The sequence below is a fragment of the Mustela lutreola genome, chromosome 4 (genome assembly GCF_030435805.1).
Source record: "Mustela lutreola isolate mMusLut2 chromosome 4, mMusLut2.pri, whole genome shotgun sequence".
Taxonomy (NCBI): Eukaryota; Metazoa; Chordata; class Mammalia; order Carnivora; family Mustelidae; genus Mustela; species Mustela lutreola.
This window is the reverse complement of record NC_081293.1, coordinates 109,144,237-109,168,759: the sequence shown is the minus strand read 5'-3', so window position 1 is coordinate 109,168,759 and position 24,523 is coordinate 109,144,237. Positions and strand designations below refer to the sequence as shown.

General features: G+C 64.1%; 2 protein-coding genes across 11 annotated transcripts in view; one reads left to right on the top strand and one right to left on the bottom strand.

Moving 5' to 3' along the window:
• The first annotated feature begins 489 nt into the window (after positions 1-489).
• YKT6 (YKT6 v-SNARE homolog) lies at positions 490-10,768 on the top strand. Its single transcript, XM_059170716.1, has 7 exons — positions 490-772; positions 3,352-3,434; positions 4,971-5,071; positions 5,901-6,005; positions 6,262-6,327; positions 8,545-8,646; positions 9,173-10,768. The coding sequence occupies exons 1-7, from the start codon at positions 669-671 to the stop codon at positions 9,206-9,208; spliced, it is 597 nt and encodes a 198-aa protein (XP_059026699.1). The 5' UTR covers positions 490-668; the 3' UTR covers positions 9,209-10,768.
• A 1,652-nt stretch (positions 10,769-12,420) lies between these two features.
• The window catches only part of CAMK2B (calcium/calmodulin dependent protein kinase II beta), a 79,020-nt gene continuing 66,917 nt past the window's right edge, over positions 12,421-24,523 (bottom strand). For 4 of the 10 annotated variants that reach the window (XM_059170706.1, XM_059170707.1, XM_059170711.1 and 1 more), the window contains 7 exons: positions 24,379-24,450; positions 23,120-23,164; positions 21,649-21,697; positions 15,033-15,108; positions 14,816-14,910; positions 14,444-14,678; positions 12,421-14,174 (listed from right to left, as the gene is read on the bottom strand). In XM_059170706.1, the coding sequence (XP_059026689.1) occupies positions 14,446-14,678; positions 14,816-14,910; positions 15,033-15,108; positions 21,649-21,697; positions 23,120-23,164; positions 24,379-24,450 (570 nt within the window). In that variant the 3' untranslated portion in view covers positions 12,421-14,174; positions 14,444-14,445. Of the gene's footprint in view, positions 14,175-14,443; positions 14,679-14,815; positions 14,911-15,032; positions 15,109-19,647; positions 20,106-20,288; positions 20,370-20,497; positions 20,724-21,648; positions 21,698-23,119; positions 23,165-24,378; positions 24,451-24,523 lie in introns of those variants that run through there. The other 6 variants (XM_059170709.1, XM_059170713.1, XM_059170714.1 and 3 more) reach the window with 3 other exon arrangements.

Genomic DNA, 24,523 nt, shown 5'->3' with positions numbered 1-24,523 from the left:
GGGACGGCCCCCACCAGGGCAGTGGTGAGAGCCAGCGCGGGCGAGCGGCCTTCACGTCCCTGCAAGAGCCTGCAGAGGGGCGTCCCTGCGCTTCGCTGTGGGGAGCTCACGAAGGACAGCCCGGTCCCGTTAACTCAGCCCTCCGAGGGCTCCCCGAGCGCCACCCTGCGGTGCGGCTCTGCGTGTTCCCGGGAGCTGCCCGCCCGGGACGGCTCCGTGCAGTCCCGGAGGGAGGGGGGAGGGTGAGGATGGGAGGACTCGGGACCCTCCAACAGGGAGGGGGCGGCCTGGGTAGGGACCCCAGGGGGGAAGGAGGAGGTCCCGGTGGGGACGACTGCGAGCCGCAAGAGGGAGGGGCGGCCCCAGCCAGGATAGGGGGGCGGGGCCGGGCTTACGCATACGCACCTGCGCCGCGACGTCTTTTCCCCGCCCCTCCCAGCCCACCCCCTTCGTATTTCCGGCCGCTCCTTTCTGCATCCGGGGCACGAGAAAACCCTCGGTTGGCTCTTGGGCGGTGCCTCGACCAGAACCGGAAGTCGGCCTCGGGCCAGGCGGGGAAGCCGGCGTCCGACCCGTCAGCAACCTGCGGTGGTCCCCAGGGGCGGTGGCTGCGCTGCTCCCTGCGAGGCGGTCCCGCGGGCGGGCGGGCTGCCCGAAGGCGCGGCACCATGAAGCTGTACAGCCTCAGCGTCCTGTACAAAGGCGAGCACAAGGTGGTGCTGCTCAAAGCCGCGTACGACGTGTCCTCCTTCAGCTTCTTCCAGAGGTCCAGGTGGGTGGGCCCGGGCGGCGAGGCCCGGGGGCTCGTGGGAGGCCCGCGGGGTGGGGGCGGGCCCCGGGGGGCGGGGGAGCGTCGGGGTGGTCGGGGGAGGCCCGGCGTCGGACTGCGGGGGGCGGGCGGGGGTTTCGCCCTCCCGCCCTGGAGCGCTGCGCTGGCTCCCTTCTCGGTGTGCGGAGCGGACCTGCGGGGAACCCTCGTCCTTTGGCCCCAGGAAGGCTGACGCTGCTCTGGACGGCGTTTTCGTGCTCGGTGTCTCCCACGTTCCCGTCGTACCACCCCGGGGGCTTGGAGGGAAGCGCGGACCGCCCAGGTCCGCCCGCGGCCGTGGTGAGCTGGCAGGTGGCGGCCCGGGAGCGTGTGTTGTCAACCTGCGCCTCCTTCCCCGAGATTCTGACCCCGGCGTCCGCGGGCCAGTGTATGTCCTCCGATGGGGTTTTCCCCGTGGCTGGGTCGGAGGCGCTGGCGCGCCCCGTTTTATGGGGGAAGTCGTGCGGCCGGAGAAACTGTACCACAGCCGGCCCGGATGCAGACCCTGACTCCCGGGCTTTTCCCGGTTGAGTTTGGCGGTGCGAGGGCCGCGTGCTGAGGGTTTTGCAGGCGCGCGACCTGTGGGCTTGCGGGAAGCTGTGTGTGAGGAAGGCCGCGAGCGCTGGGCCCGCTGCTGGGAGGTGCGGGGCGCCTGGGCGCCGCCCCGGGGGTACCCCGCAGGTCTGAGTCCGGGACGCTGCCCTCTGGCTCCGTCCTCACTGCTTCTGGGCAGCAGTTCTCTTGCTCTTTTTGTCAGAGAGGGGGATGCGGGGGGCCCTACGGGCGGCTCCATCCCAGGCTCCCGGGATCATGACCTGCGCCGAAGGCTGGCGTGTCCCCCACGGGGCCCCCCAGGCGCCCCTGGGAAGCAGTTCTTGATCAGTGTCGTGCTGGCGGTATGGAAAACCGTTTCTGTTGTCCTTCCGTGGAAGCGGTTGGTTCTTTGGGAGCTTCAGGAGGTCTTGTGCAGATTTGCCGCTTTCTCTCTCACGCCCTCTGCTCCGTTCTGGCCGCTCTTCCTCTGGGCTGTCCGTGTGTCCCGAAGGTGCTGGGCAGTTGCAGCATGAGACCTTCGCCTCACTGCTCCGGGATACCCCTGCCAGCTCCAGACCACGGGCACCAGGTGCACTCAGAACCTGGCTGTGCCCCCACTGGCGCCTCTTACCGCTGCAGCAGTCCAAGCTTCTCGCCTCCATTCTTCTGCCTGGCGGCAGCCGGACCCTGAACTCCAAACCTGCAGATGGGTCCCCAGCTTTTCTCGCTGCTTGTTTGAGAGCTCCTGCCAGGGATGTAAACCCCTGTGTCTGGGCGTGGCTGTGCTGGGACTCCGCCTCCGCTCCGTTTTACTGCGGGGCCTGCCTCACCCGGAGGCTCTCTCCGTGGGGTGAGTTTGAGCCCATCACGCTCTCAGGGTGACGCTGGGCCCCAGCTGTTGTGCTAAGTGCTGTGTTCCCCTCGCTGCGAACTTGGGTTTTGTGAGTGGGGCGTGGGGCAGGGTGTACGGGTCCCATAGTTCCTGGCCGGACAGACACTGCGCGGCTGGAGGTCTCCTCTCTTCAGCGAGGGGGGCTGCCGCAGAGTCTTAAGAGCCCCCGTTCCTCCGGTCGAGCTGTCGTCACCTGTGGTGCTTCCATTCTGCCGTCTCTCTGCTGGGCCACGAGTGACCTCTTCTCTCTCAGCCTTTGCACAAGTCACCTCCTCTTCCTTGTTGGCCGAGTGGTGGCCTCTCAGCGTCCCGGGGACGGGGTGTCAGGATGAGCCAGCGTGGCCGCGGCTGTACCCCACTGTGACCCGCTCTCACGGTGGACGCTTGTCCCAGCACAGTGTCGCGTGCGCGAGGCCGGCCCTGGATGTGCGCGCTGGCTTCCGCTTCTCCGTGCTCTGGCCACAGCGCATGGAGCCGCCCGTCGGGCCCCCTGCATCCCCCTCTCTGACAAAAAGAGCAAGAGAACTGCTGCCCAGAAGCAGTGAGGACGGAGCCAGAGGGCAGCGTCCCAGACTCAGACCTGCGGGGTACCCCCGGGGCGGCGCCCAGGCGCCCCGCACCTCCCAGCAGCAGGCCCAGCGCTCGCGGCCTTCCTCACACACAGCTTCCCGCAAGCCCACAGGTCGCGCGCCTGCAAACCCTCAGCACGCGGCCCTCGCACCGCCAAACTCAACCGGGAAAAGCCCGGGAGTCAGGGTCTGCATCCGGGCCGGCTGTGGTACAGTTTCTCGGGCCGCACGACTTCCCCCATAAAACGGGGTGCGCCAGCGCCTCCGACCCAGCTACGGGGAAAACCCCATCGGAGGACATACACTGGCCCGTAGGAATCTCCATGAGGCTCGAAGCCGGTTGTCCTGGTCAGCAAGGTAGCAGACAGGTGTGGCTTGAAGAGCTTCGAGGGTTTCTGGCTAAACGGTGTCTCTTGTTAGTCCCTGAGGTTGGGAGGGAAAGGAATGAGACCCAGAAGCAGCGGCCCCTTGGTGTCTGTGCTCAGAGGTCACCTTCCATGCTGCTGGGGACGGGGATGGGGAGAGGTAACGTGTGTTCTGTTCCTTAGCGTTCAGGAATTCATGACCTTCACGAGTCAGCTGATCGTGGAGCGCTCGGCGAAAGGCAGCAGAGCTTCTGTCAAAGAACAAGGTAGGAGGACCTGCTGCCTGGTGCCTGCGCCGCGCCTGTCCCTTCCCGCTTCAGGCAGCCCGGGGCCCCCTCACAGGCGTGCCCCACGCAGGGGCTGCCAGGACCGCACTCCTCTCAGGCCTCCTGCTTCTGCTCGTGCTTGCTCCTGCCGTCAGCAGCCTCCCCGCGTGCTTCTCCTTCCACCTGTGGCGGGCGCTTTGCAAACCAGGCTTCCCTGCCATCGCACTGGGAGTGCGTCCTGTGCTCCCCACGTTTTGGACCAGGAGTCCAGAAACTCGTTGTTTTCCTCTTGGCTGTCGTTCACATCTTCGTAATTCAGGTTTTCTGTAAGCATCGTGAGGCTTTTCTTGGAGAAGCGTTTGTGACAGAGACGACTCAAGAAGGGCAGCTGTGTCACATAGATCGTGAGAAGCTCACTCTGCAGAGACCAGGGCCACGGCCCTGGAGGCCACATGTCAGTGATGAGATGTGTGTTACACCCCGGGGGGAGTGGGGGTCCCCTGTGCATGCTCTGCGCGGCCTCCCTGTCCTGCCCAGGAGATGGGACCGTGAACATGGACGTGTAGTGGGTCACTCCGGGCAGGTCTGCCTCCCCGCGGCTGGCTGAGAGCCGTGTCCTCCAGCATGCACCCGGCCGCTCCAGTCTGGGGCGTGCGCTCCCACAGCACGCTGGCCCCTTGCTTACTGGAGATGTAGGCAGAGCCCAGACAGTGGCGGCGCCAGTCTTGTCCTCCTCAGCCTTGCCCTCACGTACCGTTGCCCTCCTCCGACTCCAGAACTCACGACCTCTCCCTCTCCTCTCTGTTCTCCATGGTTGGCAGCAGCTGTTCTGTGCGAGCGTCATCAGGACGGGGAGGTTCTCCTTTGTCAGCTGTGACCCTTCTGTTCCTCTTCCCCTGGGGGTGTAGTCAGCTGTGTCCTGTCTGAAGAGTTTTGAAAGTGAGAAAAATTCATACCAGGGATGGGACCTGTTTCCCGAAGTGCTTGTACAGACAGAACCTTCGGATAATTTGATGATGATTTCAGGCTGGCAGGGCTAGGTTTTTTGTAGATGGACCTTTTGTCCCCTTCTCTTGCATCTCCTCTCCCCCACTTCCCCCTCTACCCCATCACAGGAGCAGACCTGATGCCCTGAGAGCTGATTTCCTGACGTGGGGCTGCTCTCGGGACTTTTAAGCAGCTGGAGGCTGCTGGTCTTACCCAGGGTCTCCAGCTCGGGGCCAGGCCAGAGCATCTGCAAGCGGGCCAGCGCTGGGGCTCCAGAATGTAGCAGAAAGGCACCTGGGACTGCTTCCCCTCAGTTGCTTTCTGCGCCTGCGGTGGCTCCTTTAGAGCCTGCTTGGCCCGCCAGGCCTCTGGACACCTACTTGTACTCAGGTGGTGTTGGGCCATGCCGGTGCCCGTGCTCCCTCCTGTGCTGTTCTGCGTGAGTCGGACTGAGCCACCAGGCAAGGGCTCAGCATTGTGACACTTTCACGATTGCTGAAGATGTCCCAAGTCCTCACGTTATCCCGTGCACTTCTAACTTCTCCTTAGAATACCTGTGCCATGTCTATGTACGAAACGACAATCTCGCAGGAGTGGTCATCGCTGACAGCGAGTATCCATCCCGGGTGGCCTTTACCTTGCTGGAGAAGGTGAGTTTGCGGTGTGGCCGGGCTGGCCTGGGACAGGCAACGGTGGACGGTGCCTGAGGTAGAAGGGACGGAGTTATGTGTCCAGAATCAACCCATTTTCAGCGTTTCTTCTTGCTCTAAACAGAGAGATGGCCAGGCATCCCTTCCCAGCGTCCTTTTCTGGCACTGGTTTCTGCCAGTGTCTGGGCTTGTGGCCCTGGTGGCACTGCGACCTGGCCACTCTACAGCAGCATTGCAGTTTCCTTCTGGGCTGGGGCCTGAGGTCGGCTGTGGCTGCACCTTCAGCCCTGGCCACTGCTCTGGCCGCTCTAAGGGCTGCTGCCTTCCCCACTGGTGACTGTTTACTCCCAGCCACAGCCGACTCTGCACTCTGTCCTGTGACCACCCCGGGCTGCTCCTTTCCCCCATGTGGGTGTCGCACCACCATGGGGCTCAGTGCTGTGGTGCTCGTCAGAAATATCTTGAGGATGCTGGCCTCCGGCCTCCCTAAGCACCAATACATTCACCAGCACATGAGATGTGCTGATTGCTTAAGTCCGAAGGATCTAGCTCCCTTTTCAAAGAGCTGTTCTGGAAGATGAGAGTGCAGGGACTTTTCCTCTTAGAACTGCGGAACCTGGTAGAAGGGAAAGTCTGTAGGTTAATATTCTGTTGCTCTTGTTTTCTTCCAGAGGAGATCGGGGTGAGGTTGGGTACACTTTGTTTTTAATTGCCAGAAATCTTCAAACCTTGAGCCTATGTTTGCCCTTGGCCCTGAGCTGTTCTCCTCCTCTCTCGGGCTCTGTGTTCAGGTCCATGTGGCTATGGGATGGGCTCCTTTGTCGTGCAGGTACTGGACGAATTCTCCAAACACGTGGACAGGATAGAGTGGCCAGTCGGATCCCCTGCTAGCATCCACTACACGGCCCTGGACGACTACCTGAGTCGGTACCAGGTAGGTGGGCAGAAGCCCCCAGGACCGGCCCTCAGGTTGTGGCTCTGGGCGATCTCCCAGCAGCCTTGGTGTCAGCGTCCCCATGAAACACACAGGGACTCTGAGACCTGGACCCCGAGCTCACGCGGGCTTTCCCTTCTCTGGGGTGTGCGTGTGCAGCCTGCGGTTTGTGACCTTGGCAAACTGTCTGGCTCCCCGGTTTGAGCTTTGTTTCTGGGTGGTCATTCTACTCCTGATGTTTTTGGCTCTTCCCTAGAACCCGCGAGAAGCCGACCCCATGACTAAAGTGCAGGCTGAGCTGGATGAGACCAAGATCATTCTGGTAAGTGGGGGCGGGAGCGAGCACCCCCTGGAGCCAAGTGTGGGAGCCGCCCGGCGCGCAGTCCAGGCTTGGGTTTGGGGCTTTGGGGGCATCCTCATGCAAATGCTTTGTTGGAAGGGGTGGTTGCCCCCCTCTCCCCGAGTGTCTCAGGCCACCCTGAGTTTGTGCTGCCTGCACCCATCTGGGTTCAACACCACTGTTGTATGAGGACCCCAGCCGAGACCTGCTGTGGCCCTGATGCCTCCCTGCTGCGACGGTCTCTGTTCAGCGGCTCCCTGCCACTGCCGACCCCCGCCGTTTGTCTCTGAGCTCAGCAGGCGCCTCCTTGCAGGGTGGGGGCTGTGGGGGCAGGAAAAGCCGCCTATGTTCACTAAACACAGACCTGGGGTCCTCAGTCCCGGTCAGAAGGGCAGGAAGCCCGCATCTTGCCTGTGCTGTGCTCGGCTGCTTCAGCTTCTCTTCTCTCTCTCTCCCTCTCTTCTCCCTCCTCCCCCTCTCTCTTCGTCTACCCCGCCTCTGGCTCTCCCCCCTCCATCTCCCCCTCCCTCCATCTCCCCTCCTCCTCACCCTCTCTCTCTGTCTCCCCTCTCTCTGCATCTACCCCCTCTCTGGCTCCATACCCCCCCCCCGTCTTCCCCCTTCTCTCCCCTCCTCCCCCCTCCATCTCCCCTCTTTTTTCCCCCTTCATTTCTCCCTCTCTCTGTCTTCCCCTCTCCATCTCCCCTTCTCCTCCCCCCCATCTCCCCCTCTCTCTCTGTCTACTCCTCTCTTCCCTTCTCCCCCACTCCTCCTCTCCCCCCGTCTCCCCCTCTGTCTCTCCTTCTCTCTCCGTCTCCCCCTCTCTCCATCTCCACCCCATCTCCCCCTCTCTCTCTCTCCCCCTCTCTCTTCTCTCTGTGTCTGTCCTCCTCCCCATCTCTCTCCATCTCCTCCTCTCTCTCCTCTCCCTGTCTGTCCTCTTCTTCTCTCTCTCCGTCTCACTTTCCATTTCCTTCTCTTTTTCTGTTTCTTCCTCCCCTCCCCCGCCCCTGTAACCTTGAGCTCTCTTTGGCACTCGCTGTGTCTGTTCTTGCCTTGAGTTTGGTCCTGTGGCTTCTACCTCATCACTGGTCCCTGGCTTCCCACCTGGCACCAGTGTGTCCGTACAGTAGCCACTGATCTGTGGCTCTTCCACTTACCATCCCCCAGTAGCCCTCAGGAAAGCTCTGGAGTCAGGTGCACACTCCCTGGCACAGTCCCACAGCCCTGGGGCCTTTCTCTTTCCTGCATGGCGCCCATGCCAGGGCCCCACATGCAGCTCTCCCGGATGCCACTACGTGGTCATGACTGGCACACACATCTCCCAGCGGGCGTGTGAGCCCTCAGGACTGGGCGCTTGTCCTTACCTACCCCGCTCCCGGCATGTGGGACACCTGTGCCCAGGCCCCAGCAAGCCTTGAGTGAGTAGAACTAAAGCCCAGCAGAGGCGCCCAGGAACCGCTGCTGGCTCCTCCGGCCCCGCGACATGCTCAGTACTGCCTCCTGGAGTCAGATGCCGGCCTGGGCGGGACCCAGGAAGCAGTATGCTGTGGACACCGTGCACTGAATGACACAGTTTGGGGACTTCGGATTGGGAGTGAGGTGTGAGCATGTTGAGGTGTCTCCGTGTCTCTTCACGGGCTTCTCTGTATCCTTGCTGAGCTGCAGCGCTGGGCGCCCCTCGGCTGCTCCTGCTCTCCAAGCAGGAACGGCAGGTGTGGCGCGGCGGCCCTGTGTGTCTGCAGAAATGGGCTTGCTGGTGCTGCCCTGTCCGTGCGCATGTCCATCTGGTTCGCTTCTTGTGCCGGCAGCCAGCATCCTGGAACTCTGTAGATGGGGCTGGTCTCGCGCCTTTCTCCCAGGCCCGTTCCTGTCCACGTGCCTCGGTTTGTGCTCCTTGCTCCGAGGAAGCCCGGTGGCCTCGCGGTACTGCACGACATGCATCCGCGCACGGGCCCTCTGGGGAGCGGAGGGGGGCAGCGTGTTCAGTGGGAGTCTGCGTGTGGAAGCATGGCTGTAAGCACGGTGCTCTGAGCCTGTGCTGGGTCCCCGGGCCGGGCTCTGGGTCCTGCTGGTCGGGGCTCTTGATGCTCATGTGGCGGGAGGAGCCCATGGGAGAAGCACTTCCCGTGGCCGAGCCTGGGGGGCTCGCATCCGCCTGCTGCGCCAACGGTGGGGCGCCCGTTTGTCTTTGTCCAGCACAACACCATGGAGTCTCTTCTGGAACGAGGGGAGCGGCTGGACGACTTGGTGTCCAAGTCCGAGGTGCTGGGGACGCAGTCCAAAGCCTTCTACAAGACAGTGAGTGCCAGCCGTGCTTGTGCTTGCTACTGTGCGCGTGCCCAGGGACACTCCATGGCACAGGGTTGCGGGGGGGCGGGCCCGGCAGTAGCACGTGCTCCCTCGGGCGCCGCGGGAGCGGGAGCAGGCAGGGGCAGAGGCCAGTCCCAGCTGCTCCTGCTGCCTGCTGCCTGCTGAGCGGTGGAGCCTCCGGGCCTCGCGCAGCGGCCCTTGTGCCTGTTTCCCTGGGACAGAAGTGGTTCGCTGGCACTGACCACAGTAGGGCTGTGCGTCCACTGGTGCTTTCCTGGGAGCCTGGGAGGGAGGCGGCCAGTGGGGCTCGGGGATCCACCAACCTGCTCTCTCAAAGCATTCTCGCGACGTGCGTGGGGGCAGGTGGCGCTGCAGGACCCGGGGTGACACAGCATCATGCTCCGTCTGCCGGGGGTTCTCCCAGTACCCCCAGCCCGCTCCGCGGCCACTGCCTCGTGGGGTACCCCCCCGTGGGTCACTTCCACCTCTCCAGCCCCAGTGTGTTTCTGTCCAGGCTCGGAAACAGAACTCGTGCTGTGCGATCATGTGACGGCAGCCCGTGGAGGCCCTCGTGCCCAGCCGGCCTGGCCGTTAGCGTCAGAACCGCAGTCCCTGGAGAAGCAGAGCCACCGTGGAGAGACCCGCGTGGGGACATATTTTCACTTGGGAGCTCCTGGCAGGAACTGAGGGGTTGTGGAAGGGCCTGGGGCTTGGGAACATTCAAATTTACATGTCCGGTGATTTTTGAAAAGCTCGTTTGAGGCCCCCAATGGCGTGTTCTTGGGCCAGATGAAACCATAAATTCAAATGACTCACATAGATGCTGCAGGGCTTGTCTCTAACCTGGGAAAGCGACCAAGGTGAGATCCTGGGGGAGGTCGGAGCCAGCCTTGTGGGTCCTCAGCCCGCGTGGGGGCTGTGTTTGTGCGCTATGTTCACACTGCAGTAAAGCCGGGGTCACCCCGGCTGCAGGGCTGAAGGAGCAGAGCGACCCCGAGGGCTGGGGCTGAGCAGGCCAAGATCCGTGTTGGGAGGAGCCCGGCCGCACCGACTTCGAGGCTCCTTTGCACTGGACCTGGGTGGACTGCTCACTGAGGGTGCTGCCCACCCCCGACGTCACACGGAGATGCCTGTGGGCGGTGGGGCAGCCATGTCTGCCCCGACTTGCAGCTTAGCCTCGCCTGCCCAGGTCACAGGCACCAGTACGGCCTCTCTCCACCCTTGTTCACCCACCTCTCTAGCAGCGAGACCCTCATCGTGACCACCTGGGGCCCACGTGCCTTAGCAAGTGGCCTTTGCTGTGGCCACTGTTCCTAGCCACCAAGGCCAGGTACCAGCCATTCCGAGGATTCCCAGTGCCCCACATGTGACCTGACCCCCAGCCTGGCCCCCACAGGAGCACTGCTAAGAGCCCCCCCACCCACCCAGTGGCACAAGCCCCAGCCCTGAGCCCGTGTCCTTGGGCCCCACTGCCATGTTACAGATCGCCTCCCCACGTCCTGCAATGCTTCCTGAGGAGTGAGCTCGTGGTTTGCCCTGGGACCTGGTCCCCGCAGGGTCCCATCCTCTGGGGTCCTTCCCTGAGCATGCTGATTCTTGGCCTACCCAAGAGGTCCTGCTGCCTCTGCACAAAGTGCCAGGCCCAGAATTGGCTTGGACTGTAAGGTGACATCTACATGCTTCTGAGGACCCCGACTCCCCACCCCAGCAGGTTCACGCACTGGTTATCGTCCCGCTCTGGGCCCTGTGCTGGTCAAAGGAGTTGGCCAGCCCTGAAGGTAACCCGCCCGAGGTACTCCCTGGAGTGCACAGACCCAGCCTGCTCACTGGTGCCCAGGGGGCTGTGACCTCTCCTTAGGAAGGATGTGGTATCTGACTCCTCCAACTTGGGAGGCTGCTGGGGAGGAGCTGGTGTGGAGGCGCGGGTCTGCAGGGAGGACCATGGGGAGGGTGACGCAGGCTCACGCCTGAGCTGGCGTTTCCCCAGCCCCTGTCGTGGTCTCATGTGGAAGCATTTGGCAAAGGGTGTGTTTTAGTAACTGTCGCCTGACTTCTCTGTTCTATTTGAAAGGTTCTTATCTGGATAAAGTTGTCTTTTGAAATTCCATAATAGTTTTCTGCTTTGTTCGAGTCTCAGGGACCCCTCCTTATGTGCAGCTGCGGGGTGCAGGGCATCCTGGGGCAGCGCCTGGGTTCCACCTCCAGACCTTTCTAGCAGGAGCCAAGGGAGAGAGCGCTGGAGCAGGGGAACCAGCAGGGGAGCTACACCGCAGCAGCCTGGGCCACACAGATGGAAACTCCTTGCCAGCTAGGGGGTCGGCCCTGCAGACTTGGGGGCGTCATGCCTCCCGGGTCTGCGGGCAGCGGAGGAGTCTCCAGTCCCATCCCAGTTTAGGGAGCGAGCATGCCAGCTGATCCTAAGAAGGTCTGAAGGCTTCACCTGTTTCACTGCTGGCCCCGAGCCTTGCTTTCAGCCTTATTTGTGCCCTTGGAAGTGAGAAGCAGGCTTGGGGTTTCTGGCTGGACCAAGGGCACCAGTTTTTCCTGCCTGGAAGACCTGCTGGAGTATGGGGTTTTTGGAGCTTTGCTCAAAGCTGGTGCCATTTAACAATGACAAGCCGCAGTCTGTCTTGCTGCCCGGCTCAGGCACGGTAACTGCTCCCCCAGCCAAGTGTGTGGGTCCCACCCCACCCCGGCCGGGCTCAGAATCCTTGGTGGGGGGTGGGCAGGGCTGTGTCGTGCGCCCGCAGGGAGGCCTGGCCTGGATAGCCGCCTCGGATTACAGCTGATCTGCAAGCAGAGCCCTAGATATTGTGCTGGGCCCGCACCGTTGCCCGCTCTAGAGCCCCGCTCCAGATTCTCCGCGTCGGCTCCGGGCTCCTCTGTGCCTCCTGGCACAGCCCGCCCTCCCGAGCGCACCAGTGGGGCACCAAGAAGCCGTAGCCAAGGGCTCCTGTCCTGGTGACCCCTGGGGCACTCCTCGCACCAGAAGCCACCTACACACACTAGTTGGGAGCGTTCAGTATCAAGGCACATGGTGCTGTAGGAAAGCACAAGGCCGGAGGCACAGATAAGCACCTGCAGGGCCCGGGGAACCAGTGCAGAGGGGAGGCTACCCGTCTTCGCGCGAGGGCTGCAGGCGGCTGTGCGGTAAGGACCAAGACAGCCCTGTGGTCACAAGGAGGTGCGTTTAGGCAGTCCTGGGGCGACGCGGTCCTGCAGCTGTGAGCTCATTGCTACATTAGCTGGCACAGGCTAGCGGTGGCCCCAGGTGGCCTAGTGTCCCCATGTTGCAGGGGTGTGGTGGGCAGCTGCTGAGGGACAGGCCAGGGGCGTGGATGACAGGAAGAGCAGGGACTGGATCCTGAGAAGGGGAAGGAAGGCTCTTGCTCTCCTCCGTCCCCCAGGTTTCTGCTGTGGGCATCCCAGCAGCCACCACCCTCCCGTGATGCACAGCACCATGACGTCTGTGCAGGCCTGTGCGCCGACAGTCTGCACAGCCCAGCCACAGGCATGGGGAATGGACGCACAGACACGGTGGAGGCTGGGTCCCGGCTCTTCCCACAGAGAACCGCCATCTGGCCTCCCCGAGAGGCCACCAAAGAGACAGGGGCTTCAGGGCGTCCAGGGCCCAAAGAGGGGGTGTGCGGCAGTGGGTGCAGCGGCGGCCTGCAGTGGCAGAGGGGCAGTGCGGTGGGGGAGCGGGCTGGGCTGGGGCTTGGAAGGGCCCCGGCATAGAGCCCCCAGCTGCACGTGAAGCCGTTTGTCCTGTTTTTCTTTTATTTGCAGTTTCCCGAGACAGAACAAAATAATGATTTTTTACACTTACAAGGCTCAGAAAGAAAAGACAATGGAACTCAGCAAAAAGAGAGAAGGGGGGGCCGGCCAGCACTGCGGGCAGCTGGCCCTCCGCAGAGCGGCCACACCTCCGACATCTAGCTAGAAGAGCAGGTGTGGCCTGCCCGAGAGGGGTCATGCAAAAGAACTACCCCCGGAAAAATTCCCAATTATCCCAGACAGGCAGCTCCGTGGAAATAACAGGTGAGGGGAGGAGGGGAGGAGGCCCCCGGAGGTGAGGGTGGCCAGGCCACACGCTGTCCACGGTGAGCCTTGCTGCTGCCCACGGCCCAGGGAGCCTGGCAGATGTTTACCCTGTGTCCATGGGTGGGGACAGCTGTCCTGAGCACAGCCGTGGACGGGCAGGTGAGTGTCCATTCGGAGTGTCTGCTGAGGGACAGTCCCCTTGGAGACCAGCGTCCTGTGTCCCGTTCCCCACTCTGTGCCCCTCCCGTGGCTTGATTTGTGGGGGAAGATAAAGAAAATCCTTGTTGAAAATGTGAATTAAGGGGCAGGTGTTGGAGTGGCAGGGTCCACAGCTTGGCGATCACAGCCGCTAACCAGCCCACCTGGCCAGCTGCCCTGGGCGCACTCTGCTGCCGTCGGACCCCGGTGCCCACCAGCTCGCAGGTGCACATTGCGATGGGCCCAGCCTGTCTTCTCATCCTGGGGTCCCTATCACCCCCGCCCCCCCACACACACAGCAGCCTGGAGAGGCCTACTGGGGGGTCCACCGCACCTTGCCCCTCAAGCCCAGGGTAGCCCTCCCTCCCTCGGCTCCGAGCCTAGACTCTGAAAGCGCCCTGTTCACAAACCCCTGCCGCGCCCACCCCGGCCTGGGAGCGCAGGGTGCCACGCACCGCCTTCTGACCCCTCTCCTCCTCCTGCCTCTGGACAGGCAGGAGGGCCTGTCTAGGGCCCCTCTGTGGCTGCACCGGCTGGTGAGGGAGGTGGGCGGAGGGGAGCCACCCCAAACAGGAGGGAGGTGCTGTGGGAACCCAAGGGTTCCCCTCCCAACCGGGCTGCCACCAACAGCATCCTCTCGGCCAGACTCTGCCAGTTGGGAAGTCTGTACCTCCCCGGCCCTGGAGGGGCCAGAATGGGAGCCCCGGGCCCACGGGGGCTTCTCAGATGGCTCATCGGGCCCCCGGGGGCCGGCCCGGCCTCTGCACTGCTCATCCATGCTGGGGGCATGAGAGGAAGGGAGGGGAACATCCGTGCTCGGGTCCCCTTGGCCCCAGGTGGCCGACACTCCTGATGGCAGCCATGCACGGCGGGTGGGGGGGGTGGGTATGCAGACCTAACAAACACCGTTCCTCGGCCCGGCCCCTGTGGACAAGGTCACTGCCCCACTGCTCCCTGAGGGGCCAGGAGTGACAGACACGTGGAGCGTGGGTGGGGGGTGCCCGGCAGTTCAAGGCCCCGCAGATGCCAGTGGTTTGTACAGCTTTTGCCTTTTTTTCTCCTGTTTCATCCAACATCAATTTTTTTTTTTTTTTTTTTTTTTTTTGGTGGTGGTTGTCATCTTGTTGTTAAAAAGAAATCACATCCAGTCTTGGTTTTCTGCAGACACAGGCACCAGGGGAGGAACGAGGCAGACACAAACATGCGACAGGCAGGCCACGGGAGGGCGGCCGGGCTCCAAACACTGAGTCTGTCCCACGAAGCCGGCCACAGCTCTGAAAGGTGGGGAGGGTGGGGGTCAAGGGGGAAGGCGTGGGGGGGGGTGTCAGCTCTCATCTGTCCCCACCCAGGGAGAAGGGGTGGGCGGGGTGTCAGCGCTCAACTGCTCCCCCCCAGGGAGGTAAAGGTGAGGGGTCAGCTCTCGTCCGCTCCCCCAGGGAGAAGGGGGAGAAGCAGGGATGGGGTGCTGCCTGCCTATAGTGCGGGGGCGGCTCTGCCCAGCGTCCCCGGCGCACCCCAGGAAAGGGCCCGTGCCGGCACCCACCTTCACTGCAGCGGCGCCACGGGCGCGCCCGAGCAGTGGAAGTGCACGTTCTGCCACTTGCCGTCACGGCGGTGCCACACGCGCGTCTCCTCGGACTGGCTGGTGCGGGGCCGGCCCTGTCCGTCGATGTACTGCGTCAGGCGGATGTAGGCGATGCACGCGGCGTCCTCCCCGATGACGTGCACGTGCGGGTTCAGGATGGTTGTGTGGATGGGCTTGCTGTTCTTGGCGAGCACTGTGAGCAGAGGCAGGGGCTTGCTGGGCGCCCTGGGGAGCCTCTGCCCAGGGAAGGGGGGCAGGGAGGCTGCCTGGAGGCCCGGGGGCCCCACTGTGCTGTCGGGGGCGACCCCCACGCCCAGCCCCGGCACTCACGGTTCTCGAAGTAGAATCTGTGGAAATCCATCCCTTCAACCAAGTTGCCCAGCGCTTCAGGCTCGAACGAGGTCAGACCTGGGTCGCAGATTTTCCTGGGGGGCAGACCCAGGTGAGGAGAAGCCCCTGCTGCCGCCTGCCCTCCCTTCACTGCAGGGAAGCCCCCACTCCGCCCCAGCCCCCCCCCCCCGGGACCCAGCCCAGATGCCCTGCTCACGCGTAGGCCTCGAAGTCCCCGTTGTTGACTGCCTCGATGAGCTGCTCGGTGATCTTGATGACTTCCTGCTTCCGTGCTGCGGGAACACAGCCGCCCAGTGACCAAGGACCACCCCAGGTGGCCCTGCAGAGGGCCTAGGGCAGAGCATCCCCAGCCCCCACCCGCTCTCCTCCCCAGGAGGGACCCGATTGTCCGGCTCACACGGCTCCCTCCAAGGTCAACCACAGCCCCCACATTCCCAAGTCCATGGAGCCCTGTCTGTCTTACATAGAAGGTCTCCATGTGATAGAAATACCACGTCTGGAGAATGCAGAAAGGGGAAGCAAAGCCCGCCATGACTGTGGTCCCCAGTCCCTCCGGCCATGTCCCCTGGGACCTGCCCCCTGGCCTCTGCCCACCTAGACTCGGCTCCCAAGCCCCTGCCGTATCCAGCCCCTCTCCAGGAACATCTGGTAAGGGCTGGCTGTGAAGCGGGGAGGGCGAGGGGCAGTGTCTATGGGGCGAAGGCGGAGCAGAGGGCAGGGGACGGGGGACTCGGGAGTCTGTGGGTCTCTCCCTGGAAGCCCACAGCTAGCTGGCTGGCCTCCCACCTGCTTGGGTCTCTACCCGTGTGCAGTCCAGGGCTTGGGCGCCAGCCCCCCTCCATACCCCCCACCCCCAGCATCACCAGCCCACCTAGCACCCTCCGTCCTGGGGCTCTGGGCTTCTGCCCACTTGGCCTCTGCACTGGGACAGGCCTGGCCCCAGGGTGCTAACCTGCGATCCCCGTTCTCTCTTTAATCACAACTTGTTTCAGAGAATAACGCAGCCGCAACCCACTGCGGATTCAAACCTGGATCACTTTCACAGCCACGGAGACTCTCATAGAAATAAACCAGATAGAGCTGTGAGTGCCTGTGTTCCCCTAAATCTCATGCTTCACTCCCCTCCCCAGAGGAGGACTACCCTCCGGTGGGTGCTTAACCGCCTCCATGAGGACATGTACACTCCCAAGTATGCACACACATCGCGTGTGCGCTCAGACGGCTCCCAGGGACCTCGGAACTTACTGTGCTCCCCACAGTAAGCCTCAGACCCAGCCAGTATGGGATCCCACGAGCTCCTCCCCACAGGCTCCCTGCCAGGTCACTGCGCTTCCAGAAGCTTCCCTGGCTCCCCAGTGGCTCTCTGTCCCTGCCACTGGGCATCTGTCTGTACTCCAGCCACCAGCACCCCTGCGAACAGCACCCCCGTATGCTGATGCGTGGGCTCCAGTCCCAGAGCACACACAGCAGGGTCTCCAGAGGGGGACTCCGCATTCGGAAGCATGTACCACCCTGGCATGGGGCTGCACCGGCTCCTCCCCGCTGCCGGCACCCTTGGTTGCCTACGTGCCCCCTCCCACCAATGCCCACCTGAACTGTGGGCACCACACAGTGCATGTGGGTCCAGGCGGGCCTTTTGTGCCGCATGGGATCTGGAGAGTACAAGCGGCAGAAGCTCCGTGACACCCGAGGGCTCAGGTGCACGTGTGCGCTGGTGTTACAGGGGAGGGCAGGTGCCCGTTTGCACGTGGAGATTCCCGTGGGCATGGACCTGAGAGCTTCTCCAGTCTCGGAAACCCCTCCCTCTGGACCCAGCTGTGTTTGTGCAAAGGCCCCCTTTCCATTTCTCACCCAACTCTATGTCTGGACCGTGCCAGGGTCTGGGCTCCGGGCTGTCTCACGCAAGCCCAGGCCCCACTGTCTGGTCGGCCCTGGAAGCTGGTCCCCAGCACAGTGGGCTGCAGGCTCCGGGGAACCCACGTCCGCCCATATCCATCGGCAGAGCTCTGTCCCTGCACCCACCACACTCTACTCTCGGGCTTGGGACCCGAAGCAGGATGTCATCGGACATTTTGGGTCCCTCTGCATCCCCAGTGTGTGACCTCCCGGCAGCCTGCCCACCCCTCTACCCTCTGCCTGAGCATTTCTGCTTTGGGGATGCTCACCCCCTCTCCCAGGTCCCTGTCCCCACTGCAGTCCAGCTTTTCCCAGGGGACCCCAAGCCAGGCCCCTCCTGCCCATGTAGGGGAGGGCAGTGCCTGTGTGTCCAACACCCAACACCAGTTGGGCCCCCTTTCCATATCAGCACCCCATGGGAGCCCTCAGCCCTGTGACTGGAATGGAATGACATGTCCTCTGTCTCATGTCCCGTGCATCCCGTACTGTGGTAAGTCCCCAATCTTGCCCCTTAGTGAAGTCTTGTGGCATGTTTCTAAGCCAATTGTAAGATAAAATGAGAGTAGAAAGTCAAAAGGAGGCATTGGGGTCACAGCACATATCGCCGAGTCCGGGGTTTGGGACCTGATGTCGCCGATCTGCAGACAAGGGCTGCTGCCTGGACCCACCCCTGCCCTGCGGAGCAGCTCTTCCTCTTCCAGAGGGAGTAGGGGCTCCCCGGGAGGTGAAGCCACCAGCTGTGACCTGCCATCAGCTCCCCCCTTCACCCCAGGCCCAGGCAGCTCTGCAGACTGAGCAGAGGCATGGGGGCAAGGGTCTGGTGTGGGAGGGGTCCCAGCGGTGGACCGAAGCCCCTACATTCCCTCTCTTGGGACAAGCTAACAGGCTGGGAAAGGGTCTGGCGGGACCCCAGCGGCCCCAGGCTGGCCCTAATCCGTGTCGCTTGGCAGCAGGGGCACCAGGAGCCCACAACCCCCGCAGGCAGGCAGCAGCAGATTGGGTGTAATCCCTGATTATGGGGAACACCACCTGGGCCCGTGGACACCGACCCCATTTACACATGACGACAGCTGGCAGGCATATAACCCTGGCCCCAGAGGTGGAGACGGGGGTTGCCCGGGCTCTGACACCCATGACCGCGGATCTAGAGAGCCAAGTCCCCTCTCCCATCCCTCCCGGCAGACCCCCTGCTCTCAAAGGGGCTGCAGTGCTGGGGACTTGGGCAGGGGCACATGCCAGACCAAGGATGCCGTCCCCCGGGGGCCTCAGCTCCCTAGGGCTCCCCACTCCCCTGCCGCACCCTGGCCCCCCAGCACCCCTCCCTTCAGTCCTGCTCAAGGCCCCTTCTTGTGGTCCTCACCTCTACAAGCTTAGTTTAGGGCAGACCCCCAAGGTCAGCCCAGGATGCAGTGCTCACGGTATGCCCTGTCCTCAGAGCCCCTAACCCGGCCCACGATGCACTGAGGGCAGCTCACAGTCCCGGGTGGGCAGCCCCCCAGGGGCATCTCTCCACATCCCAGCCTCCAGTTTCCTCATCTGTGAAACCAGGGCCAAGAGGGGCCATGGAGACGGGCACACGGATGCTGCCAACCCCTCCCCAGGCTCCGTTTGCACCCTCTCCCTCACCACAAGACCCCCTCCGCCCCAGCCCTGTGACCAGCCTCCGTCCCCGGGCCAAGGCGGCCAAGACACCTGCACCTGGCCTCGCCCCTCTGGCAGAGTATAGAGCACTTCTGCGGGGGTCCACTGCTATCTGGAGGCTGCCCCGTGCCCTCCTGGCCATTGGGGTGGGCACAGCTTCCCCACAGCCCCTATGCCCCCCACTGCTGGCGAGCTTTGCTCCCCCTGGTCCCTGCCCAGGCCTTCAGGCCCCGCACTCACCCAGCCACTCCCCAGCCATGCCCAGCCCCTGGCCCGCAGCCTCTCATCCAACCGCGCAGGCCTCCCTGCCTGGTGTCTCCTGGCAGGTAGGGGGGGACGCTGGGGGGGTGCTGCAGCCCTGGGGTGTCACCCATCCCTGTAAGCGATCCTGGCGGCAGTCGGCAGACCGGCTGGCGCGACCGGCTCCTCCCTCTCTGCCTGGGGAGGGGCCGCAGCCCAGCGCCGGCCCCTTGCCCCCCCAAGCCCTCACCCTGGGCCCCTGCAGCCAACACTGCGTCACACGGGCCACAGATCACAGGCGCGAGGCCTTCGTCTGGCGCCACCGCTTCTGATTCCTCCCTACAGGCATTCATGAGCCCCTCCTTAGCCACAAGCTCCTGTTCTGAAGGCAAATGACACCTTCGTGTCGAATTCCCTGTGCTCCCCTTTCCGCCCGCTGCCCCCCAAGCCGGCCCCTTCCCAGAGTGAGGGGGCAGCACACCACAGCCGGGGGTCTCCATACCTGTGAGCCCCCAAGGAGCAGCCAGGGGGCCCCTCAAGGTGCTACTTACACAGGGTGGGTGGGGGGCCTGGGAGACCTGGAGATAGGCAGGGTGGCGGGGCCCTGGGCTTCCAGAGCTGAGCCCCTCCTCACCGTGTTCAGGATGGCAGAGAGCCTGGGGGGTGGGGTGGAGCGGACCAGACAGGAACAGGAGGCTTGGGGGGCAGCACGGGAGACAGAGAAGCTACGGGCCTACGAGCTAAGCCAGAGGGACAAAGAGGCAGAGGAGGACACAGGCACAGGGAGGGCAGAGGGAGATGCTGGGGGGACACCGGGGACGGAGGGAGTGTGGGGGGATGAAGGTGGATGCAAGGACACGAGGAGGAGGAATGTGGGGCCCAGAAAGGGACGTGAGGGACACGGGGGTGTGGCGGAGGGCACCAGGAGAAGTACAGGGGCACAGGGGGATGCAGGTGGACGTGTTGGGGGAAGGACGGGGGAAGTGGGGGACGGGGACGTGGGTGGATGTGGGGGATGAAGGGGGAGGGGGCGGACGGGTGGGACAGAGGGGGACGGGGACACAAGGAGGCACAGAGGGGATGTGGACGGACGGGGGGGAAGGGGAATGTGGGGGATGAAGGGGGACGGGAGGATGAGGGCACAGAGGAGGGGCTTCAGGAACGTGCGGGCAGCACACTGTTCCGTGGCCGTTCAGCTGCTATGGCAGAGGGTAACCCCCCCCATGGACAGAGGCAGCCCGGCGTGTGCAGAGCCCAGGGAGGACCCAGCTGGGCAGCAAGGCCAGGCCTCCCTCCTCTCGCCCACAGCCATGGTCGGGAGAGGCTACGCCTCCGTAGGGCCCCATGGGGTGCTGCAACCGGGAAGGTCAGGCAGGCGGCGTGAGGGAGGCGAGACTCACACGAGAGACGCACTGTAGACCACCCGGAGGGCCCTGCCCATGCCCAGGCCTGGGACACAGCGTTGGGGAGAGGCCTGGGGCAGCCTGCAGAGCTGGGGGAGGGAGAAGGAGGGGAGGGCGGCGGCTGGGAGCGCCCTGCGTGGGGAGTGCCAGGCGGTCAGCCCGGCCCAGGCCCTGAGCCTCAGGCAGCCCGGCGGCCGGGGCAGCTGAGGCCACACACAGCGGGCGCAGGAGCCACTCGGCAGCAGGGCAGCAGGCCCAGGGGCACTACTTACACAGAGCAGGCAGGGGGCCCTCAGCATCCAGGGCTCCCAAGCCCCTCCCCACGGAGCTCAGGATGTCAGGGACCCTGGGCGCTGGGGTGGACAGGAGGCCGAGCGTGAGCGGCCCAGGAAAGCAGTACCATACTCGCTCCCGCCCAAGCAGCCCCTGGCCAGTGTCTGGAGTGGGGGGGGGGGGGGGGGCTCAGGCCGGTGGTGGGGGGAGGGGAGGAGGCCACCATGGGGGGTTGGGGACAGAAGGGCCGAAGCAGCCCTACAGAGACAGGCTGCTACAGGGTCCTCCAGGCAGACCCCGCCCACAGCGGGGCCCCCCCGACCCACTGACTTACACGGAGAGCGCAGGGGGCTGGCGGGAGGTGGGCGTGAGATAGGGGGTTGGCTTCAGAGCTCCAGGAGCCCCTCCTCACACAGCTCAGGGTGTCAGGGGCCCTGGGGGTTGGGGCAGACAGGTGAGACACTAACAGGAGACAGGAGGGGGCATGCGGGAGAGACAGGGACAGTACGAGGATGGGTGGGGTGGGGCTGGAGGACCTGAGACACAGCTCACAGTTGGGTCCAGGAGCGGGACACAGAGGACTGGAGACGGCAGGGGTGGCAGGCCTGGGCCCTTTAGGGCCCACCCTGCTGCCCAAGGCTGCTCTCCCAGCCCGATGGCGCACTGGGGTCTGGGCCGGAGCAGGCCGGCCAATGCTCCTGCAGCCTCCCACAGAGCCGGGATCAGGGCAGAACTGCAAAGACAGGGCCTCGTGGGGGGGCCTCCATGCTGACAACAAGGGCTTGTATCCGTCTGTTCACGGAAACCACGTGAACATCCATTCTCCCTTCATCCAGGGGCCTGTGCTCACCTCTGTTTTGGCCCCTGACACCACTGTGTCCCCCAAACTTGCAGAATGGCTGGCCATCGGGCCCTGGGGCAGCGCTGCAGGCCTTCAAGGCCGAACTGTGACCATGTGGCCCAAAGGCTCCGGCGGGCCCACATGCCACCTGCCCTCCCAGGGGAGGTGGACAGAGCTGGGAGCAGAGGGGCTCTACTACACGGGTGCAGCCCACCCACCCTCAGGGGCCGTGGAAACACCCAGAACCCAGGCAAAGCCCCTTGCTGGCTGTTTCCTTAGTGGCTGCTAGCCAAGCAGGGTCACCAACTTCAGGAAGTTCAAGAGAAAAAAATTAAAGCAAATTCAACCATGAACTTGTTCCCCTGCAGGCTGGGAGCCGCCCCGCTGACCAGGGCACTGGTCTCTTGGCCCGCATGCACTAGGCAGGCCACGGGGGCTGTGGCCAAGCAGAGCCAGCGCCCCGTGGACACCCCTTGCCCGCATCCCAGATGCCACACCGTGCCATCTTCCAGATGTACCTTTCGTGTCCTCGTCCTCTATAGTGGTGTGAGTGCTGTCCGATGACTCCTGGGGGACACATGGAGACAGCGGGTCAGGATGAGGTCTCTGTCCCAGCCTGCCTCTGTGGGGCCTGGAGGTGCCCATCCCGGAACCCCACATGCGGTCACCCAGCCCCAGGCCTCAGCCGCTCACGTCCGCAATGGCCAGGGGCCCAGACGCGCCTTCTGACCAGACACACTTGGAGGAGAGACTCCCTAAGGACTCTTCCGTAAGAGAGGAAAACAGGCTGTCTGGCACTCCCAGCGGAACGGGAAAGCTCCCCCAGCCTGTGCACTGTGGCAGACAGGGCGGGAAGGCTCCAGGAGGGCCTCAAGAGACTGGCCGTATCCACAGCTCCTGCCCCAGCAGGGGCCGCCTGCCCCTCAGGCCTGGACTGTCCAGCCAAGCCCAGTTTCCCCGCTGTGAGGGCCTGTGAGGGTAGACCAGCAGCCCCAGCACCTCTGACCCCACTCTAAAACCAGCAGCCTGTCACCTGTCAAGGACTTCCCAGGAGGTCTGCCTGCTCCTGAGGTCCTCCAGGGCTCCTCCTATACCCGAGTGAACGCCCTGTGCTAGGCCCTGCCCAGCGATGGGGGTGGCCTGCAGCTTGTAGGATCGGGGCTCATACCACAATCCCCCAAGGTTGTCTAGAGGCCCCTTGCAAGACAAACAGGAGCCTCACCCCAGACATGGGGCCCAAGGAATAGCTGCCCCGAGCCACAAGGCAGGAGGACACCCAGGCCCCTTCTGGTACGTTGCATCTATGCTGAGAGCCACTGGCCCCTGGTCCCGGCCTGCAGCCAGGATATGAGGGGCCCTTTGGGGAACTTGGGGTGAGTCCAACTGCAGGCTGGGGCAGGTGCCGATCCTAGAAACACAGCTTGGCGGCCCTCCGTCCCTCCCGCCACCCTGAGAGCCAGCCCCTTCTCTGGCCCCAGGTGTAGGCGCCCATGCAGCGGGAGATGCTGGGCGCGGAGCAGCGGCAGAGGCAGGCTGGCCCGGCTGGAAGCACTGGGGGTAGAGGTGAGTGATGGGGGCGGCCAGGGGCATCTGTGCTGCTCCTTCCTCCCGGCCCACGCCGGCTCTCCTCTCCTGGCACCCCAAGGTAGCCCTGCATGCCTGGCTCCCGGCTCTGCTGCGCCGGCCTGCAGATAGGGCTGGATGGACAGCACGGAGGTCCTGAGAAGCGGACCCTGCTCTGGGCCCCCACTGTTAACAGTAACTCGGTACAGCCACGCCTAAGATGGCAGCGCCTGGGGCCTCATTCTGAGGGGGCGGCCATGGACCTGTGGAACTCTGTCCTGCCTCAAGAAGGGTCCCTATACACCTGCCCCTCCAACTCTCAGTACAAGGGCTGCCCCAGGTCAGTGCCCCAGACCTGCCCCTGGCCAGGGGCCTGCCTCCTGCCTGGGCACAGGCTCCCAAGGGGGCCAGTGGGTGCGGTAGTACCTTGATCCCGTCCACGGGGTTATGAATGACGGTGGTTTGAGGCTCCTACAGAAGAAGGAAGCACAGAGGAAGGAAAGAGGAAGTGAGAGGAGAAGGTGGGTGGAGGGAGGAGGCAGCCGAGCGTGCATGGCAGAAGGCAGAGCAGTTTGGGGAGGCCCAACGGCCAGGAAGGCCAGAGAGAAGCACGTGCGCCCACGGAGCGCAGCACAGAGCGTGGGGGCGCTGGGCAGGGAACGAGGTCCTCCTGTCCACTTGCCTTGCCGCCTGACCCTCTGCCGTGGGATGGCCGGCATGGTTTTGAAGATGTCATGGGAATGAGGGTGGCATATGGAATGGATGGGGTCTGAGATGGGGCTGGCTGTGTGGGACCCTCCCCTCCAGGGCTGAGGCTGCCCCCGCGTGCTGGACGGCCACTTGGCGAGCCCAGCCTTCCTGTGGGCATATAGGGCTGGGCTCCGCACGATCTCGGAACCTGGGCCCCGGCAAACCCCGATCTCTCGGGGCGGCCAGCCCTACACAGGCCGCCATGGGCACATAGCACCCTTGCAACATCACAAGCCACGCCACCAGCTCGGGGGGGGGGGGGGGGCTGGCCAGGAGACATCCCCTGGCCTCCCGACAAGAGGGCCAGAGCCAGCGGGCTCCTCTGAACTTGTGTCTGCCCACGTCTGCCCAGCCAGAAGCCCCCAAGCCTCCTCCACCCCTGCTGGGCAGCCACAGGCCAGCACAGCCACGGGGTACAGCCGCCCACAGGAAGCTGCCCTGGCTGCTGCTGGGTCATCCCCAAGCCAACTGCCACAGCGGCTCGTCTCCCTCCAGATCACTGGGGGGCTCCACAGTTAAGACCAGCCCCACCCATGGTTCCTGGGAGACACCAGAGCCCTCAGCTCCAGGGTGGCGTGCCCCTGCAGCAGCCAGGAGGCGTCTCACCACCCAGCCAGGCCCCTGCAGGGTGGCCAGGCACAGACGCTCCAGGTGGGCCTGCTGAGGGCAGAGTTGCACAGGGCAGCGCTCCTGAATGCCTCTCAGAGCTGACCCTCAGGTGGGACACTAGGCCAGGCCCCTGCACAGCCCTGAGACCCCCCAAAAGGGGCTTGGCCCTAATTCCACACCCGAGAGCAAGGGGGAGCTGGAGGGCCAGGCACCGTCCATTGGAGGTAGCTGGGGCTGCACCCCACCGCACCCCAGGCCTGACAGGTGGCCACTGCACAGCCGGGCTGTGGTAGGGCCAGGGGGCAGGGGGCCAAGGAGCGCAGTACCAGGGCAGCCGGAGGAAGCGTCCCTTTCGGGCTGGTGGCAGCGGCGCTGTTCTTGGTGCTATTTGTCTGGGGCTGTGGAGAGAGGAAGAAGTCAGGGGGGAAGGAGCCACACCCCTTCCCAGGGCCTGCCCGCCAGGGAGGGTGG

Bases quoted from the DNA above. Each gene is read 5' to 3' on its own strand.
- YKT6 (XM_059170716.1), top strand. From the start codon at position 669: ATGAAGCTGTACAGCCTCAGCGTCCTGTACAAAGGCGAGCACAAGGTG. The intron at 3,435-4,970 runs GTAGGAGGACCT...ACTTCTCCTTAG, and splicing joins AGCTTCTGTCAAAGAACAAG to AATACCTGTGCCATGTCTAT. The intron at 6,006-6,261 runs GTAGGTGGGCAG...GCTCTTCCCTAG, and splicing joins ACTACCTGAGTCGGTACCAG to AACCCGCGAGAAGCCGACCC.